The 20651-nt window shown below is 36.7% G+C and overlaps 2 protein-coding genes across 4 annotated transcripts in view; one reads left to right on the top strand and one right to left on the bottom strand.

Moving 5' to 3' along the window:
* Positions 1-2600: 2600 nt before the first annotated feature.
* Positions 2601-20651, top strand: part of E23 (ABC transporter G family member E23) — a 59923-nt gene continuing 41872 nt past the window's right edge. The window contains exons 1-3 of one of the 3 annotated variants that reach the window (XM_089179540.1): positions 2601-3156; positions 6478-8951; positions 10735-11583. In XM_089179540.1, the coding sequence (XP_089035666.1) occupies positions 11471-11583 (113 nt within the window). In that variant the 5' untranslated portion in view covers positions 2601-3156; positions 6478-8951; positions 10735-11470. Of the gene's footprint in view, positions 3157-6099; positions 6389-6474; positions 8952-10734; positions 11584-20651 lie in introns of those variants that run through there. The other 2 variants (XM_089179542.1, XM_089179541.1) reach the window with 2 other exon arrangements.
* Positions 3536-5975, bottom strand: Elp3 (elongator complex protein 3). Its single transcript, XM_015323209.2, has 8 exons — positions 5804-5975; positions 5461-5702; positions 5190-5393; positions 4858-5111; positions 4599-4788; positions 4295-4512; positions 3961-4221; positions 3536-3871 (listed from the first exon to the last, which is right to left on the bottom strand). Exons 1-8 carry the CDS (start codon positions 5820-5822, stop codon positions 3613-3615), a joined length of 1647 nt encoding a protein of 548 aa, XP_015178695.1. The 5' UTR covers positions 5823-5975; the 3' UTR covers positions 3536-3612.

Genomic DNA, 20651 nt, shown 5'->3' with positions numbered 1-20651 from the left:
AGTCCAGTTCGGTTACACACGTACGTGATACATGTACACACCCGGTATATTTTTATAATTAAATATTCTTTGCGGTACCTTGATTTTGTGGTATTTTAAGTGCATCACTTCGCGTTCTTATGCAATAGACGAGCATGAAGTAACTGAGTGAATGTTGATAAAACCAACAAAATCTACTTTCAAAGTTTCCTTCGTTTTCGAGTTGGAGGAAAGAAAATGTTTGATAAGAATCAGTCGGATAAAAAGTTTCTTTGTCAAATGTATTTATAGAAGAAATTTAATCGGATTATGTTTGAACGAAATTCAAACAAGATCTTGTTCTTTCTTTATGAAAAAAAAAAAAAATAAAAAAAAAAACACCAATGTGTATATGATAAAAAATGCTTTACTTCCTGCGAATTATTTTTGTCCGAAATAAATAGTAATATTTATTTGAGAAGTAAATTTCATCTACAGTTTTGTCTAGACAAAATGTAAGATAGATTTATTCCGATATTATCAAGTGGTTCGCTGTTAAGTGCTATCCCAGGTAGCGTCCAAAGTTTACTTCTGATTTCGTTAAAAGGGTACCTTTTACAAGAATGTGGTTAATGGTCGCGAGTCAGGAATTGCATCAGCGAGGATACTGTCAAGGATTTAGTCAGGAAATTTTGTTGTCTTCATTTCAAATAAAATATGAAATAAAATTTATTAAATTATGAAAACTTATTAAATATTAGATAATACTTACTAAAGTACTACATTATTTATACCACTTATCATCAATCATGATCGATCGATCTGAATGGAAAATTTCCTTCATAAAATTGTATATAATTATACAAATTTTTATCGAGAGATTTTTTTTCAATCCTATAAATAACACACAATCTCTAAGCAATAATAAATCATTCATAAGACATTAATAAAGCAATGTCGTAAAAGAAATCACCGTAGATCGCAGTATAAAACGATTTGAAATCTTTAAACCACAGTCTGTTCCATTTCGTTTTTAACATAAGCCTACCTGTAATGGTTTGTACTTGAAATAGTAAACTTGTATCGAATGAGAAGATTTAAATTGAAGACGAAGTGAAAATAATTTTCTTCCGACGAACACGGACAGCTTCCAAACGTATGATAATATGAGAAATCTCGAATGCAACTTTCACCGGATTACTGGCACGCAAAGTCGAACGACATCGTTCAACGTGTAACACCTTTAAAATACTTAAACATAAGCCAAGAACAACAAATCGTCCAAGTTAGATCCAACAAATACTAAGGTAAACTTTTGCAATATGTGATGCGATTATATATGCGTGCAAAAAAAACCCAATGATATTTTGTTTATTCTACTTAGAAACTTGTCAAACATTAATTAAAGATAAATTTAATAATAGCCAAATAAAATAACATAAGAAAATTGTCCTCCTATCCTATAATATTCATAGTTACAACTAATGTTAGATTGGTCGAGAAGAGAATGTACTCAGCCATTGGCTACTTTGGCAAAGTGTTTCACGATCGTCAACCTAAAACTGTGAACCATACGACGACGATATTTACACACCTACTATACATGGTACGCGGCGCACATGTACATGCATGTGAGATGCATTGGGATGCATCATTGAACGTCGTAACATGTACACAAGCACGTACATATGCGATATAACTGTCACCGAATGAAATTACGTATGTTTTTTCTTTTTCTTTTTCTTTTCTTTTCTTTTCTTCAAGAGAAACAGTTCAACTTCTTTCAAAAATACTTACTTAACATACATAATATGTATTTATGCATAATCAAAAAAAAAAAAAAAAAACTAATTAAAAAAACAAGACGCAATCTCCACATTCTCCCACTTATTTCTTTCCAAGCTGAAAACACCTACGATTTAACATAACACGTTTTACCGTCAAGAACGTTTTCCATTTACTCTAACGGAACATGTATTACAATACATTCCATGATACTTTAGCTACATTTTGCATGCATCGACATTTGCTTCTTTTTCTTTCTTTTTTCTTTCTTTCTTTCTTTCTTTCTTTTTAACAAATATATTTAACAAAAGACATTAGGTAAAAAATCAAAATTATCTACAAAGATACGATATCTTTACTCGAATTTATGTAACATTTTTATTTTTTTTTTTTAACGACTGTCCAAATTTTAGATTATTTCATATAATGAAATAAACACATAGAACCAAAGAACCGTTGAAGGAAAATTTTTATAATGGGCGCGGTCGAATGAACAATATTTTTGTGTTACGATCGGAGTATTATTTTGGACATGCACACATTTATTAATAAACATCAAATTTGTAAACGCGAGATGTGTAAACGAATATAAATAAACATCAAATACGCGGCGCTTGTTGTTTACTAGCAACGATTTGGAAAATACGGAATGCAAATAATCCTTCTATCTCTCTCTTTCTTTTATTTTTTTGTTTGTTTATTATTCCTTTCTCTGTTTCTCTTTTGGTATTGTTTACAGTAACTAGTAGATCGCAAACAGCTGGAAAGCAAGGACATAACCTAGCTATTTTTCAATTCTTTCGTACATTCGATAAAAGGTAACATAAATTTATTGATGCAACAATTATTGTTTTACCTTTATTTATGCACCACCAGATGATGAACTTGAAACTTCAATCCTCGTAGAAATGTTGCTTGAGATTTATTGTTGTTGTTGTTGTTGTTTTTGTTGATTTGTTTGTTTGTTAGAAGAGATCTACACTACAATCTAATACACTTAATTACGTTCATGCTCCACATTACATTTCGTTGATGATTATAAGATGATCGAATTATTTCTACCATTTGTTTTAATCAACGTGTTGTTCTTTTCTGTCTTCTTCTTCTTCTTCTTCCCCTCCTCCTTTTTCTTCTTCTTCTTTTTTTCTTCTTCAATGATTACTATTTATTTACGTTTACTACTTTAAATGTACCAAAAGCATACCTCTGTCTAATTCACCGAGAATTTATACAAATGGCATACATATGTTTAAAGTACGCTCTGAACTGCACCGCGAAACGTATGTTACTATCCGCCGTTCTAATTCACTTTTGTTTATTCACCATTCTCTACGAGGAAAGTTTTTGTCAGCAGGTGGCGCAAGGTTAAAAATCTTCAAATGTCACCTAACCTGTTTTTTAAGCTTTCAAAAGGTCTGTTGTTTAACCCTATTATACTTTAAAATATTTTTTATTTTATTTCTTTTTTTTTTTAAATCAAGTTTTACACTTAAGAATTATCTTAATTATATTACTCTCTTGTGACGTTATTATGTTTTGCATTATGTCAGTATATATATATTATATCACAATAATTTAACCAAACTACTTTTTTTTTTTTACTATATTTAATATTATTTTATATTGTTCGTCTAATTTATTTTTTTTCTTTTTTTTTTTGCATTCACATTTGTTAAAAAAATTGTATTAATATATTCTTGAAAAGAATGTTTTTAGGTTATAATTCTCTTTTAGTTATTTCCATTGATTATATGTTAAATGTGTTTAGTAATTTAAAATATTTGTAATAGAATAAATATTAAAGCACTTTATCTGACAAAAATATATGAGGCAATTATGTATGTAAAACAAACTGTATTATTTACATTATTATACAAGCATTTTAGACATATAAGGCCCATCCAATTCGTAACCCATTTTTCTGTAATAATTTCTCGTACCAACGCCCGAAATAACAGCAATTTTGTCAGAATTGTGTTCTTCTTTTGCAATGCGTTCAGCTTCTTCCATAAGAAGCATACCAAAACCTTGATGTTGAAATTTGGTAGGGTCACGAGCATGAATTGGCACTACGCTACCATAAACATGAAGTTCTCTTACGATGGAACATTTACCCTTCAATTCGGATCTGTAAAAGTAAACGTTTTTCAAAATTATTCCTGTCAAAGGAAATGTTCTTATATAAAGAATGTGTATTTAATTTTCATTTAATTATACCTAAAAGTTCCAGGAGAACATTTTCTTAGACGAAGTAAACCGATTAGAATATCTTGCATAGGATCTTCGTAAGAAAGAAAAGTTTCCCATCCGTTGTTGGCAACATAATCACGACGTATTAATTCAACTTCATAAGGTTGAATTTTATTATGTATTTCTTGTATTCCTACTTCACGTGTACGAACATCACGACAGTCAGTACCTAAATCTTTCATTCTAGCTAGTGCCAATTCACGTAGATTACCATGTTCCACTCCAGAACTATTTCAAAATTTATGAAATATTTTATTGTTAGAGATACAATACAAGGAAGATGTAATAGTAACAATGTTACCTGACTAAAGGCATTGGTATATCTCTTTGTACACGGTAGACACGCGTCCATGGTGGTATTAAAGATAAAATTCGTGCTATTAAATCAATCAAAAGACTTGGCGCATAACTCTTATATCTACCGGTTTTCCATAACTCATATAATCCAGTACCACGTATTACCAATGTTGGATAGATCTTTAAACCATCTGCTCGAAATTCAGGATTTTCAAAAAATTCCTAAATTATAAAGATTATATATTTAGCTTGTGAGATTGTTATTATAAAAAAAAAAAAAACAATAATATAAAATTTAAATGACTTACGATGAACTGTTCGATGTCTCTTTCTATATCAACATTTGGTAAATCTGGCATCATGTGAGCTATAACCTTAAAACCTGCATCTTTTGATAATTGAAAACTTTCGCATACTGCACGAACTGTATGTCCTCTGTTTGTATCTCGTGCAACATCTTCGTATACTGACTGTACACCAATTTCAAGACGCGTGCATCTGGTACATCAACAACATGAAATTATATTTGTATGATTAAAAATATATTAATATTTAAATAATTTGTACCCGTAGCGCAGCATATCCGACAGATGTTTCTTTAAACAATAATCCGGTCGTGTTTCAATGGTAATTCCAATACATTTGGTACGACTCCGTTCTGAATACTTAACTGCTTCATCCACGTTATTGCTTACATGACCTGATAAAGCATCGTGTAAATTTCTTATGAAGTAATCTCTGTAATCTTCTGGCAAAGACATAAATGTTCCACCCATCACGATAAATTCGACTTTGTCAACGCTGTGTCCTAATTGTTTCAACTGTTTAATGAATAATATTATTTTAGAAAATTGAATATTGTTATAGTAGATGAAAATAATAGATGATATTAATCATACTTGTTCAACACGATGCCTTGTTTGTAAAAATGGATTGTATCTTGCACGTATTGCTCTCATAGATGTGGGTTCATAACCAGTGTATGATTGAGTCGAATATTCAAAATCAGAATCTGGTCCTCCAGGACAATATACGCAAATATTTCCTGTCATATTGATGTGTGGACATCTGTGCGGTTTGCACATAACAGCTACTACTGCTATCTGCGAAGAAACAATTATTTATTATCTATTGCATTAAATTATACAATTTTATAATTTGAGAACGAACCCCGCTAGCTGTCCTAACTGGTTTGGCTTTTAATTTAGGTACTAAAATGTTTCTAGCATCCGCAGGTACAGCAGCTATTATGTCAACTAGTCTAGGAGACCTATCCAATCCATATTTTGAAGATATTTTTGTTTTCAATTTATTCAAGTCAACATCCCTATTCTCTTGGTGAGCTCTCAATAATTCTTGTATAATTTCTCCAATCGTAATGACCATACGTTCCTCTTTGCTCTGTGTAAATTCTATTAAAGGAATTATTTTATGGATAAATTATAGTACATAACCTTTAACTTATTATACAAAATATTTTTTAGATATTAAAATAGAATGAAATAAAGCGTACCTTTTAATTTTCGGACCATGGTTAATTTTTACACTTAATATTTCTCTAAGATTATTATTTTTTTATTTTATTACTATTTTTAACAAAGTTTAAACCATTGTTTGCTATTTACACGTTGCATATAGCAAAGAATATAGAATTGTATATATACATCACACAGAAACAGTGATGCCAAGCGTGAAATTTTTCCCACGCATGCGCACTGTCTAATCCTCACTAAAGTATATACTTCATTTAAATATGGGGTATCATTAGGTTCCCGTGATAATTAAAATACGGTAGAAATTACAGTAAAAGAACATTTTTTAAAAGATATAACACATTTACAGTACAATTCAATATATTATATAACATTACGTGTCTCACCTTCACTTTAACGAAAAATACGAGAACGATTGGGAAGGGCTCCTAACGCGTACCTACTGTGACATATAGACACGTCTATGAAAACACCGCCGTCGGGTACGTCTATGCGCATGCGCACGAAGGCTCCCACGTGGGAGATCCGTAGTATCACTGATCAGAAGTCCACTTTTCCTGTAAAAAGTTCATCTTAGTTACCATCGGGACAACCAGAGAGCGATAGTAGGTAGAATACTGTATTCCTTCATAGTATTTTATCATCATCGGGTAGAGTATCCACTATCGACTGTGTAATAAATTCATTCTAGTAGCAACGAGACAAGCAGTGGACAATAGTAACTACTTTACCATGACTGTCATGCTCGTCGAGTACCGATTCCCGCTGTCAGCTACGTTCCGATCGAGATGACAAAAGGGGTCCATTGAGAACTATACATGACACGCTCACATTCGCCTACCAGCTAGCATAGCAATCACGCGTATGGTCGACCAGTCTCAAGTTTATTTCTACAAGATTTTGCATTTATTTTTTAAGTCAACAGAAATGTATAATTAAAAGATAATTTATATTTAAATATTCATTTAGGTGCTTAAAATCTATAAGAAATCTAAACCATTTTTCAAATTTCGCGCGGATAAAATTGATCAATCAACTGCATTGTAATTGTATGCAAGATCAATAGATGGTGTTAGTATAAAATTATAAAAAATTTCGCTTTAAATTAAATATTCTGTATCTGTATCTGTATTTTTTAATGTAGAAATGATTAATCTTGCTTCCTTAATCAATAAAAGTATATTTTCTTCATGAAAATTGATATTTATTTGATGATTTTTGTATCTGAAATGAAAAGGTACCTTATCAAATTTTTCAAATTTAGCGCGAATGCATTTGACGATATGACAGTATCGCTGCACTTCCATAAGTAAGACAAAGATAGATGATGATTCCATAATGCGTACCTCTTAGCTGATTAAAGTATTTTATCTTTTAAAAACGAGACATACAGTAAATTTAGTGGTTTCCTATCAATGCTCGAGTTTCTTTGCAACAACAATTATTCGTTTAACAGTAAAATGAAAAAGGAAAGCGACGAAATAGTTGATAAAAAGAGTCGATAGGAATAGATAGGAGGTAGAAAAGAGGAAAAAAGATGGAAAGTGCAGCTGGTGAGAGGAGTGGGGGTAGGACGGACGGTGGTGATTGGTGGAAAGAGAGCAAGTGGAGATTGGTTGGATGGATCAGACCGATAGTAGAGAGGTTCGCGGCGTGGTGCAGTGTATAGAAAAGCGGCAGGCTCAGTTTGCATTTGAACGTCGCGGTGTTTGTTACGCGCAAATTTGGTCAGGTAGTTTGAAGCTATCAATAAAATATCTCCGAAAAGGAACCTATAGGTATAATAGTGTCAATCTGCCTGATATCAATTTAACGAGATTAATAAATTATATTTAAATAGGAAAATAAATTATCGCGTAAATAAAAAAAAAGTAAATATATATATATATATACATATATACATGCATATAAATAAAATAAAAATATAAATAAAAATAAAATTAAAAATAAAATAAGATAATTTGTTTAAAAGTCTTCCAAGTTTTCCATACACACACACACACACACACGCATAAGCGTGCGCGCGCGAGAACATAAGTACCAATAAGATATTTTCTTTTCGGTGTGAAGAAAGAGAGAGTGAGAGGGAATAGTGGTAAAAAAGGGGAGACGAAAGAAAAGAGAAAATCAAGGAGTCGCGGGTCGTTGAACGAACGCGCGCAGGGGCGAAACCCTCTGGTCTCGTCTTTGGTGTGTGTATATGCGAATCCCTCTCTCTCTTGCGCGCGCGCGCACAACCGAGAGAGAGAGAAGTCGAAGAGACGCGCGTGCGCATCCCGCGTATCGCACGGCCAAGGAGAGCGAAAAACGCAATTGAAGGAAGAGGAAGTAGTAGAACAAGAACAGAAGAACAAGTAGAATAAGAATAAGAATAAGAAGAAGAAGAAGAAGAGAAATAGTAGAGGCGAAAAATAAAAAAGAGGTGGGAGGAGGAGGAGGAGGTGGTGAAAGCGTAGGTGTAAAGAAAAAAGGCGGAGGTCGCGAAAAAAGGTGGTAGATTTTGACTCTACATTTAGAATTGCATCCTCCTTTCCACAAAAAAAAAATAAATTTCTCGAGAGAGAGGAAGAAAAAAATAATCGCAGAGGCGCCTGCGTCTGTGCGTTATCGATAGTAAAAGAGACTCTTGTTAAAAAGCGTGAAAGGGTAGGATAAGGGGGTTAGGTAGGGTGGGGTGGGGTGGGGTGGGGCGAGGAGAAGAAAGAGTGCGTGCGTACATTCGTGCTAACTTGATTGCTCGTTCGCTCTCTCGCGTGCATGCGCTGTGCGTGCATGCGTGCGTGCGTGCATGCGTGCGTGCGTTCGTTCGTTCGTTCGTTCGTCGTTCGTCGTCGTGCGTGTGTGAGGAGAGGTAGGGGAGAGTGAGTGGTGCGTGCCTTTGAGTGAGCGCCTCGAAATAAGAGAAAAACAAAACACTCTCGGGTGAAAAGCAATGCGGGTTCATTGACTGCGCGCCGCGTCAAGCAATGGCCGCATGTTCGTGCCCGGTGCATAGTGCGCGCGTGACAGGAGCTGCAACGAGAAGGAGGAGGAGCTCGATCGAGGATACGACGAGGACGAGACGAGCATTCCCGACGTCTACCACGTCGACGTCCTCAAGGTTGCCCGCGAGACCGAACGGTGCATCGCCGGCGAACTCGTGCGAACTCGGCAAACTCGGCAAACTCGGTGAGTCCGACCTTCTTTCTCTTCTCTCTCCCATCTTCCTCCTCCTCCACCTCCTCCTCCATCTCCTCCTCCACCTTCTGATCCAGGAGGTACCAAACGAGACCGTATCGACTGTGCGTCGCGCACCGGCTTCTTATTCTTCTTTACATTCGTCATCAAGCTTATTTTTGCTAAAGGTAGCAAAAAGACTCCTTTCCCTACTTCTTATTTGATTCATTGCATTTTCATCATTGCGATTCGATCAAATCTTCCTAGGATTGTATGTGTACACATACTTTTATCTCATTTCGATGCCGGACCGAACCGATCCCATCCCAGCAAGGATGCGATTATCTCGCGACACGATGACCTTGTAATCCTCGTTGCATTATAGGAATAAAAAAATGAAAGAAGAAACTTGCCAAGTATCTCGCGGTTTAAGGCGAAGGAAAGATAATCGAAAGCTAATTCGTTGGGCCTTATCGTCGAAAGGAACAACTCTCGGGGAGTTGGAAGTATTCCAAGAGGTCTTAAGAATCGTGTATTCTAATCGAGTAAATCGGGATAAGTACGTGTACTTGTGTGGGGAAGGGGAGGGGCTCTTACGGGCTCGTACGACCGAGGAGAATAAAAATACGGAAGCTTCGAATCGATTATCGTTTGCGCTTTGGGAATGTCGCCTTTTAAATAATATATCTTTCCTCGATCGTTTGAAAGAAAGAGGATGAAATGAAATGTTAAGAAAAGAAATATAAGTGAGGGTGGTGGTGCTGTTTTTAAATGGATAAACTCGCTGTCAAAATCGTGGAACGCGCGATTCACACACTCTCTTATCCATGACTAATACCTGCCACTTGGCGAATGAAAATTGGCGCGACGTAAATATGGGACAACATCGAGATAAAGTTAAAGAGAGGGGGAAACTCGGAGGAAAGCTCGGAGGGAAGCTCGGAGGGCCGCAAACATTCGCTCGATTTACACCGCCCGCGCCAACTTTGTGCACGCGTCTTTTTCGTCTTTCCCTCCTTCTACCACCTCTCTCTCTCTGTCTTTTTTTCTTCTTTTTTTTTTCGTCACAGTCTCTATCTCTTTTTTCCTCTTTCCCTGGCCATCTCTTTAAGCCTTTCGAAATAAACCGATGCAGATAAATTAGTAGTAGAAAAAGCAAAGGCAAAAAAAAAAAAAAGAATAGAATGGTCGCTTTGAATCGGTAAGAGTTTAAAGACCTTTCTTTATCACTCGTCCTAGAAATATTTGTCTGGTGGAAGGAACGACGATACGATACGTCGTCGTCGTCGTCGTCGTCGTCGTCGTCGTCGTCGTCGTCGTCGTCATCGTCATCATCGTAGTAGTAGTAGTAACGATTGAGTTCGCGTGCATTTCTTTGCCTTATTTTATTCCTTTACCGTTTTCTCTCATTGCCTATCTACAAACTCGTTTTATCGAGTTTATATACTTTGATTATTGAGTCTAGATCTGGATAGTCTTAAATGTTACTACAAATACTATCTCGTCGTGGTAATCGTAGATTACCTAGATCTTAGATTTCTAAATTTGACGACTAACTTAATTGTTTTTATCTAGATCGAACGACTATGAATGGAATTTGAAGTTGTACTACATACGATGATGACGATTACAATGATGATAGGGAGTTTCGGTTAAATTTCGTTTACTGTTGGAATTTATCGATCGATTGATTAAAGAAAAAAAACAAAAAAAAAAACAAAAATAAAAGTCACATCAATCGATATCAGCACATGTTGACGAAAGTGTCATCGGTATCTCTCAATTGTATTTTTAGATTATAAAAGATCGAGAACTGAGCGATCCGTTGAAAGGGACTACTGCACTACTACTACTACTACTACTACTACTACTACTGCTCTTTTAGAAGAATAAAAGAAGAAGAGGAGGAGGAGGAGGAGGAAGAGGAGCAGGAGGAGGAGAAAAAGTGTCTGTTCTTTCGAATGGACTGGGATCTCTTAAGAAGGATCGTTGAAGGATGCTGCTGCGTAGTCGTTTGGGTTGTCTCCGTTGCTGACGGAGAGTGGACGCGCGCGTGTGCGTGCGTGTTGAGGAAAAATAAAGCGTTTACCAGTGATAATAATAGTACAGTGATAGGAATAATCGCGTGTGTTTTAACGAAAAGTCTAATCGAAGATAATAAGAAAAAAAGAAGAAGAAGAAGAATAAGTAATAGTAATAGTAATAGTATAGTAACGGAATAAAAAAGGATTAGAAAGAAAGAAAGAAAGAAAGAAGGTAGTTCTTTCGTCATCGTCACACGACGATTCAACCTTTGGCGCGTGCCTTTTTGTCAGCGACGCAATCCAACAACTACCAATTCACAGTGATACGAAATAGAAAGAAATAAATAAAGAAGAAAGCAGGTGCATCGAATCGAATAGTGCAAGCAAGCAAGCAAGCAAGCCAGCGAGCCAGCGAGCAAGCAAGTAAGAAAGAAAGAAAGAAAGAAAGAAAGATAGGGGAAAAAGAGAAAACGGCGGCCAGCTGAAACCAGCAACCACGCGGTGGACATGATTATTTCAAAGGATCTCTTCCTCCTTGGCGACCAAGATTATCTGCGCCTTCCTAACAACGAGAAGCGCCAGCAACGGGCAATGGGCCGGCCGATCATCAATGCTCCCAGGTTAGTCTTTTTTATTCTTTATTTTTATCGACCAATGAAGTTCAAAGGAATTCCTTAAAAGGTGCTTGCGAGACTCGCTTCACCCAATGAGGACTGAGCCATTTTGCACGATTTTTTAATTAGCTCCTACTAACCGGACGATAAGCGATATCGTCTGTGTATATTAAAATGCAACTTAAGTATTTGTTCATGTACTTACGTATTTACTTACGTACGTACGTACTTACGTATGTATATATATATATATATATATGTAAAATTTGTGCCCATTAGCATAGACGTTTTTCAAATGCAACCTGCACCAAATCAAGACAGACGTCTACACGTTACACATGTAAAGCGTCTAATTATCTAATCTAAATGACGTGTATCTATTTCATCTAAATAGCTACGATTTATATTTATTATGATCAGTTACGCGCGTTATAACAGTAGACAACTTTAAATGGCCGATCGTCGTACGATAAACTCCTCTGTATAATAATACATACACATATGCATATATACCTACTTATTTCCTTAACAACTCGTTCATGTTTTTTATTATTATAAATGTATATGATCGATGTTAGATCGTTACGATTAAATACGAACGATCTTGATCTTGCGATAACGATCTCGAAACATTAATACAAGAGACGCTTTTCCTGCAATACGAGCAAATCATTTATTTCAAATTAACTTGGTTAGCTTGAAAATTTGTCAGATCGGTGAATAGCTCGGGCGAACAAGACTCCGGTCGGTTATCTTGCAAATGCTTTCTTATAAGGAGGATCAAAAGGCACTCGCTATCGAAAATCGAATATTACAACGGGAGATAGTCGACAATCTTTCAAAGTTGGTTTGCTCGAAAAACGTCGGAGCTCTTTTTCGTTTCAACTTCTTACACACTCTCTCTCTCTCTCTCCCTCTCTTTCTTTCTTTCTTGCTTTCTCTGGCGTTATATCTATCTCTGTTGCACGTGCTCTTATCGTCCGTCATAAAAAATTTATCAAAGGCAAATATGGGAGCACGCTGAAACGAGAGTGTAAGTGCAATAAAGTCTCGTCTCGACTCGTCCCATTAACCTTCGCCGTGACATCGACGTCGATCGTTTCGAATTGGCGAGTAGATTTCGTTTTGCATTCTCTCACTCTTTCTATCTATCTATCTCTCTCTCTCTTACTTATTCATTCGCTCGCTCGCTCGCTCGCTCGCTCACTCGTTCGTTCGTTCGCTCATTCGCTAGCTGACAATTTTTCATTCGCATTATTTCCTTTTAGTAGCAAAGTCGAAAGATCGAAGAGAAGCGCGTGTGTGTTGCATACTTAAAGGAAACATCGTTCGTTTGCAGGAAGATTAATTTTTATCGGGCCGACACCTCTATCCGACGACAACGACTGCGACAACGACGACGACGACGACGACGACGACGACTTTCTTTAGACGTTTGCTAATCTTGAAACTTGCTTCATCGGTAATTATTCCCGTTGTTGTTGAATTCAACTGCAACTAATGACAAACGGAATATAGATTTAATGGAAAAGAAAAAAATGTTTGAAGAAGGTGGAGTATCGTTTCCTGGCGCATTTGTATAACTATATAGTGACCTAGAAATGCAGGCGATCGAAAGAAAAATCGGTAGTTTCACCAGCTGAGAAAAATCGAGTCTTCCGCTCGGTAGATGAAACCGTTCCAGTTTCCCGTAAAGTTGACCTACTAAGGGGCCCACCAACCACTTCAATCGTCAATTTCTTCTTTTCCATAAGTTACATGCACTTCCTTATTTCTTTCTTTTATTTCTTCTTTCACTTATACACGAAAACCATCATCATTATCATCATCATCAGGTATATATTCCAGTGTACACGAAACTATAGGATTGCATCAGAGTTTCGTCATATATACCTAATATGATAAGATTATTTCTCGTAGGAAAGTTTTATTCCACGAATTGAAATGGTTAATATTAAAAAAAAAAAAAAAAAAAAAAAAGAAACAAACCGTAATAATAAAAAAGAAAGAAAGAAATAAAGAGGGAAAGACGTCACGACACATTCCTGCGTGAATGAACAAACTCGGCATTTTGCTTGGCATAAAAGTGGAACGAAAAGAAAGAAAAAGGTAAAATAAACAAGAAAATAAAATAAAATAAAATAAAAGAAAAGAAAAGAAAAGAAAGGAAAAGAAAAAGGTTCACACACAGGTATTCCAAAGTAAGTTCTGCAGCAGCAACAGCAGCAGCAGCAGCAATAGCAGCAGCAGCAGCAATAGCAGCAGCCAAGATGGTAAACGTACGGACCGGTAGTGGACGGATGCGGACAAGCGACCGGGCAGGCAAGCAGGCAGGCAGGCAGGCACGAGGAGAGTTGTAGGCGAGATGAAATCGAGGACGGTGCACGCAGGCAACCGTGCCATTAAGTAGATTGAATATTACCCTATATTCGGTGAACGCAATCAATAGCCTAGAAAAATCTTCTACTATTCCTATCCTTCGGTTAAACTAAACTCACGGAATTTTAACGCGATAGAATAAGAATAAGCCGCGGTGGACGCTTATACGTGGTGTCCTTGAATCTTCTCCTATCAGCAGCGTTAGTTGCCGAGTCTAATTTACTATGGAATAACGAAGATATACAAGTTGGATGTGTATAGAAATAGCCATCAGCAGCAGGCTTATTCACTTTGTTGGATTATTCTTCGAAAAAATAATATTAAAAAAAAAAATCTCTATAATGATATAATCGATGATGACTAGGAGTTAGAAGAGTGAAGAGTGTGATGCTTGTTGTTAGTTAGTTACAGTATACTTATTTACTTCTTATTCTTCTTCTTATTCTTCTTCTTATTCTTATTCTTTTTTAACATCTCGTATTTGCAACGATAAGTCGGATAAGGCCGAGTCACGTTTACCTCGATAAAAGAATTTTTTACTACCCGTGTTATTCTCAGAAACGAATGTTGATAGTATTTAATTAAATCCCCCACCTCACTCCACCCGCTAGCTAGTTTTCTTTCAGTCGAAATAAAAAGATTAACGGTTCCGGTGCAAATAAAAAAAGGCCCGAGTAGAGCAACAGTGCAGAGCAGTGCAATGCAGTGCAACAACAGCAGTCAACGTCAGGATTCCACGAAATAAAAGGATTATTATTATTCGACGATCGAACTTAACGTTCCTAGGATGCCGCTTATGATTAGCGAGAAATTTTAATAGTTTCGCCGAGCTTGGAAAAAGTGAAGGGTATTATGAGCTATGATTTCTCTCTCGTGAGAGTGACACTGACCTGCTTTGCCTAGACGCGACTAATGTTAGAAAAGAGAGAAAGAAAGAAAGAAAGAAAGAGAGAAGAAGAAAATAGAAAAAGAGTTTTCCTTCGGTAAAAAAAAAAAAAAAAATAACTCACGCGTCAACAATTTCTCCCTTTTGGAAAATAGTTTTGACTTACTGTGTCAGTTCGAATACTTCAAACTGAAATAATTGTCGGTATCAACAAGATTAGCACATGAGCTATTTTTTTTTTTTTTTTAGCTTAATGGTAAAATAATTGATTAGAAAAATATAACTAGGTACAAATGTAAATATAATAATAAAAATCTAGAGTCGCGATTGTATCGAGAGTGCATCTTTGAAAAGAAATCGTTCCCCTTGGCGGCGGGATGGTATGGTCGCTGTGGGCGCGTTGGATGCTGACCTGCCTCACGCGAGACTCTCTTTTACTGTGCCTGTTCGTCGAGCAAAGGGGAACCTCCTCCTCGTGATACGTTCGAGCTTGACTCGCAAGAGAACGGAGTCAGCAGCAGCACCAGCAACACCAGTAACAGCACCAGCAACAGCAACAGCAGCAGCAGCAGCAGAGTCAGCACGCAGCCAGCACGGAGCCAACACGGAGAATTGCTGGCAGGCGGCATTCCCTTCTTCCTAAATCAGTCAGAGCACACGAACGTAGGAATGCAAATGCCTTCTTCCTTTCGCTCGAACATTCGTTGGTTTGTTCGTTCAGTTAGTTCGTTCGTTCCTTCGTAGTACGAGGTTAGCCTTCCTTCCATTTATAGAATTTTCAAAAAACAAAAGAGAGTCTAGTTTTAAGCGAATAAAGAACGACCAGAGAAAGAAAGAAAGAAAGAAAGAAAGAAAGAAAGAAAGAAAGAGAGAGAGAGAGAGAGAGAGAGAGAGAGAGAGAGAGAGAGATGACTCTATGCAAATTGCATCCTTGACTCGGCAAATGCGAGTACATAACGCGACAACCCGTCTACTACTACTGCGTTAACAACGAACGTTAGAGGGAACAATGACCGGTATTCTTTTTATTCCAATTCTTTCTAGAAGGAATTTTTACTTCTTCGTTGACATATTAGTAGTATAAGGATAGAATTATTTTTGACCATTTGACGAAACTAATATTAGCCAATTTTATTTCAATAAGTTGTATGTGTAAGAGAAAGAATATATATATATATATATATATATATATACGGGTAATGCAAGTTATCGTGTACGCGATTGCTATAAATAAATATGCATAAGTATATTATTATAGGTATATATGTAAAGATAGATATATAATATCTAGACGAGTACATCGTAGCGGTGACTCCTTCGTTATCGTTCCTGTGCCGTCCCAGTTTCTTCATTTCGATACGCGCGCAACGCGGCGCGACGCTTTTCAATGCACGAGCCGGCTCGTCGTGTCGTCGTCCTCGTCACTTATATATACACACATCCACGTATTATTGTGCATGCATACATGCATACATATATACTACTGCAAATCGCACACTGCATACGAGCAACAACCTATAGACGCCACTCATTGTCAGACGCGATGCCTCGCTCGCAGTTGCGTCGTTTCTTTCGCGTTCGAATCAACTAGAAGACAACATTGTCAGGGATTTTATCTGTTCGAATTAATCTTACATTTTGTTTTAAGCTAGAAGAGAGAGAGAGAGAGAGAGAGAGAGAGAAAAATCGTCTTCTTTCTATATTTTGAAAGTAATGCAAATCCTTGGTAATCCTCTTTTTTCTCTTCCTTCCTAGGAACGAGTATTACCACCCATCGATGTTTCTTCAAAGCTTTTTAAAAAGGATACAAACGAAAAGAAACAACAGAGTTAGAGAGAGAAAGAGAGAATGGATAGACCAAGAGTTTTCAGTTAGTAAATTGGGGACATAGTTCCTTTCTAGCTGCTTATTACTATGCGACGGTAGCTCGGTTGGTTAGTCATCGCCAGATGTTGTCGCGTCGCAAATAAATAGCGAGCTGCCAACAAACTTCTTCTTCTTCTTATTCTTCTTCTTCCTTCTTCTTGTCTCTAGTTTTATTCATTTTTCACATTCTTCGAGTATGTTCTTTACTTCTATCACGGTCACGTCACTTCCCTCTCTTTCTATCTTTCATTTTCACCATAAACCATGCACATATTATATCAAAATGAAAAACAAAACAATACAAAGAAATCCATTCCTTGTAGAGACGAGTTTTCCGATAGAACAAAATTCAAATTATTCATTGTAAAATAATAAAGAAAAAACAAAAAAAAAAAGAAGAAAATAATAATATAAAGTTTTAAAAAGGAAAAGTAATATATTTGTCTTAACTTTGATCCCACCGATTTAATATTCAGACTGGAGAAAGTAGTTAGGGACATAATGGGGTAGGGTAGGGTAGGTGATGTTAGCAAGGGGTTTGATGATAAAATTCAATGGGCACGGCGCGCCGCTTACTTGCTTGCTTGCTTGCTTGCTTGGTTGCTTGCTTGATAAGACCGAGCAATATACATACATCTACAATCACGGTGATTATCGAGTCGTTACCACTACGTCGCGCACTGACCTTTAGCTTGCGGGGGTCAATTCTCCTTCGTCTCTGTTCGGCCATGTCACGTACGAACATAGTCATTTTCTCATGATGCGCTGCAATCGACGCGCCTGCCACGGTTTCGTCACGCTTTCGCGCCAAGTCCCCGACAACTGTGTGAGATTAACATTGTAAAAAAGAAAGAGAGAAAGAAAGAAGGAAAGAAAAAAAAAATATAAAAGGCCTTACAATTACGTTACTTCGAAGAACTTAAAAGAAGGACAATTTTATATTCAGTTGACCGCGTTTTTAAATTTGCCGTTTCTTTTTCTTTTTTCTTTCTTTCTTTCTTTCTTTCTTTTTTTATATGACGAATCTAATAGATATCTAAAATGTAACATTGATTCCAATGCATATTTTATCTATTCAAAATATTCCAATTTCTTTCATTATTTATGTACATACGAGTTAGACGACGACTCATCAAACACGACACGATTCACGAACATTTTTCTCGAGACACAATGTACATTAATTTCCATTTTTCCAATGGAATAAATTTATCGCTCATTTGATCGTATAAATAGGAGAAACTCGATGTAATATTTTACAAGGTTTACTGTGAATGTCCAAATTTTTCGTTAAAAAGAAAAGAAAAGAAATAATTCTGCAAGATTTCACTTTCCTTCTTTGAAATCATTTATCTTGGATATCGTTGTTAAGGTAAGGTAAATTGTTGAGAGAAAAGGGATTATTATATAGGAAGGACGAAAATTGGAAACGGTTTAAAGTATCGAGGACGAAATCGAAAGAGTACGAGTGTGCTAAGATCGTTGTAACGAGAAGAAGGAGGAGGAACGTTCGCCGACAGGACGATATTGGAAAGAGAAAAGGAATAAAAGAAAGAGAGAAGGACGAGAGAGAGAGAGAGAGAGAGAGAGAGAGACAAGTCGTAAGATCATTGAACTCTTGAATGGCAATGTGTGAGAGTATGTGCGTGCACGGCTGCTGGCTGCTGGTGCACCGAGCATCGTCGTCAAAGTATACTTCGTGTGCCTCAAGGAGGGAGAGAAAGAAGGTGAACGAAAGAAGGAGGCGAGTGCGACTGTAAGAGAGAGAGAGAGAGAGAGAGAGAGAGACAAAGCAAGAGCAAGAGTAAGAGAAAGAGAGAGAGAGAGAAGAGTATAAGGCCAGGCCAGTCAGTAACGATGTCATTAGTTTAGTCAGTCAGCGAGTCAACGAGTATGGTCTTTCGCGAACGTTTCGAGCAAGCTCTGGGCCCCTGCGGTCTCAACTTTTTACCGGTCCTGTCTGCCATACTTGAAAATTTGATGAGTATGCTCCTCTTCCTTTCTTTCTTTCTTTCTTTTCCTCTATAATTTAATCAAACTACATGTATGATACTACAAGTGTATTTTGTGTTACACTTTTGCTATTTTCTATCAATTACTAATTCTATCAATCGTTTAAATATAATTATGCGAATGAAATAATTGGTTATCGTTTTGTTTATTTATTTATTTATTTATTTATTCGAAGGTGTTTTTTACAGGTGATTGAAATTTTGTTGATGAAACGACGAGAAGAAAAAAAGAAAGTAACGAAATGATAGATAAAGAATTGGTCGACAGCAGTTTAACTAGCGAATGTGCAATAGCGCGTTAACTGCAGTGCACTGCACTATGCACTATACTATGCAGTGCAATGCAACTGCACCGCACCAAACGGCCGCGAGACTCTTTTGCAGGAGAGAAGTTGGGAGCCGAATCGGACTTGAGTGGAGGAACGTTTGCTTGTGTGTGGGTGAGGAGACCGCGCGCACGTTCTCGCCAGTGCTTTATACACGGGCCGCGGGTCAATGACTTTCCGAGAGCGCATAGTTTGCGCGTACGCTTGAGTGCGACCGTATGTGAGCGTCCCTGCTCTACCCCCTCACCATCACCCTTCTCTCTATCTATCTATCTATCTATCTATCTATCTATTTATTTAACTATCTTTCTATCTCTTTTTAACTTTCTCGATTGTAAGTTTTTAGAAACGAAAACTTTACAACTTTTGAAACTTATCTGCGTGTGTGTATATACACGCATACACGTACGTGTTCCTAAATATATTTATTCAAGTTAAATCGGCGATTAATATTTTTAATGTATTTTTTTTTTATTATATTTATCTGAATAGAGTAAGCATGCATGCCATATGTGCACTTGCACGCACGCACGCACGCACGCATGCACACGAGTATATGTTTTGAAATATATTTATTGGGTTGCGTCAGTAAGTTCGGGTCCGAAACACGCACGAAAATCTAGACATTTTAACAAGCTTCAAGATTGATGATATCTTTGAGGTAGAATTTCCGTAAAAGATTCTTCAGCAAAAGGAAGATCTTTGAAAAGATTCAAGTTGAGCGAGGCTCAACAAAATTTAAGCACAACGTGGTCGTGTTTATTTCTTTTTAAATAATGCAACCTGCATGCACCGAATTCGGCAAAATCCTAGTCCAAACTTTGGCTTTAAGACTGAAACAGTTAAACGACATTTCTTTTTATTCCCACGGGAAAAAGAAACTTAAGTTGATATATGTATATATTCATTAGATTCTAACTTGTGTCCTAATTCGACGAAAAGATTGGACGTGCGCCTTTATAATGAACGTTACCTCGAAAATATTTTGAATGAGGTGACTGACCCGAGTACTTTGATGTGTTCCACGATCTAACAGTCACGGTTATATTACTGTTAGACGATTGGACAACCGATGGACTTTCGTTGGTTAGGTAAAGTTAGATAAAGTATTAAATTAAAGGAGAATAATGCGATCAATATTGGTTATTTTATATAGCAAGAAATCAGGTGATGGTGGTGGTGGTGGTAGTGGTTGATATATGTCTTGACCATACAGAAGAAATCAAACGTACATGTACACTTATATATATATATATATATAATATTTACCTTAATAAATATTAGATCTTAAAGTCATAGAAACGTTCTACAAAGAATAATCACACAATGTATGGAACACAGAAGACTTGCATTCACACACATATATTCTTAAGCAAGCAAGTAAGCAAGCAAGCAAGCAAGCAAGTACTTAGGTATATGCGTGTACTACGTTGTACTTGGGTTGGCACGAAAGGAGCGACATCGATCGAAGAGCTACTTTCACCAAGGGTGAATGCCTTTCGACTTTATTCTCGCCTTTATTCGCCTTCCTGGCCTTTCAAGAAGATATGAAGAAGAAGAAGAAGAAGATGAAGAAGAATAAGAATAAGAAGAAAAGAGTGGCGC

The sequence above is a fragment of the Polistes dominula genome, unplaced genomic scaffold, assembly GCF_049000335.1.
Source record: "Polistes dominula isolate Pdom_NZ unplaced genomic scaffold, Pdom_raw_medaka contig_27, whole genome shotgun sequence".
NCBI lineage: Eukaryota > Metazoa > Arthropoda > Insecta > Hymenoptera > Vespidae > Polistes > Polistes dominula.
This window is presented reverse-complemented; position numbering and strand designations above follow the sequence as displayed.

Excerpts from the sequence above, each read along its gene's own strand:
- Elp3 (XM_015323209.2), bottom strand. Across the intron at positions 5,394-5,460 it reads CAGTTAGGACAGCTAGCGGG|ATAGCAGTAGTAGCTGTTAT; the intron begins GTTCGTTCTCAA and ends GTTTCTTCGCAG. Across the intron at positions 4,222-4,294 it reads ATACCAATGCCTTTAGTCAG|TTCTGGAGTGGAACATGGTA; the intron begins GTAACATTGTTA and ends ATTTTGAAATAG.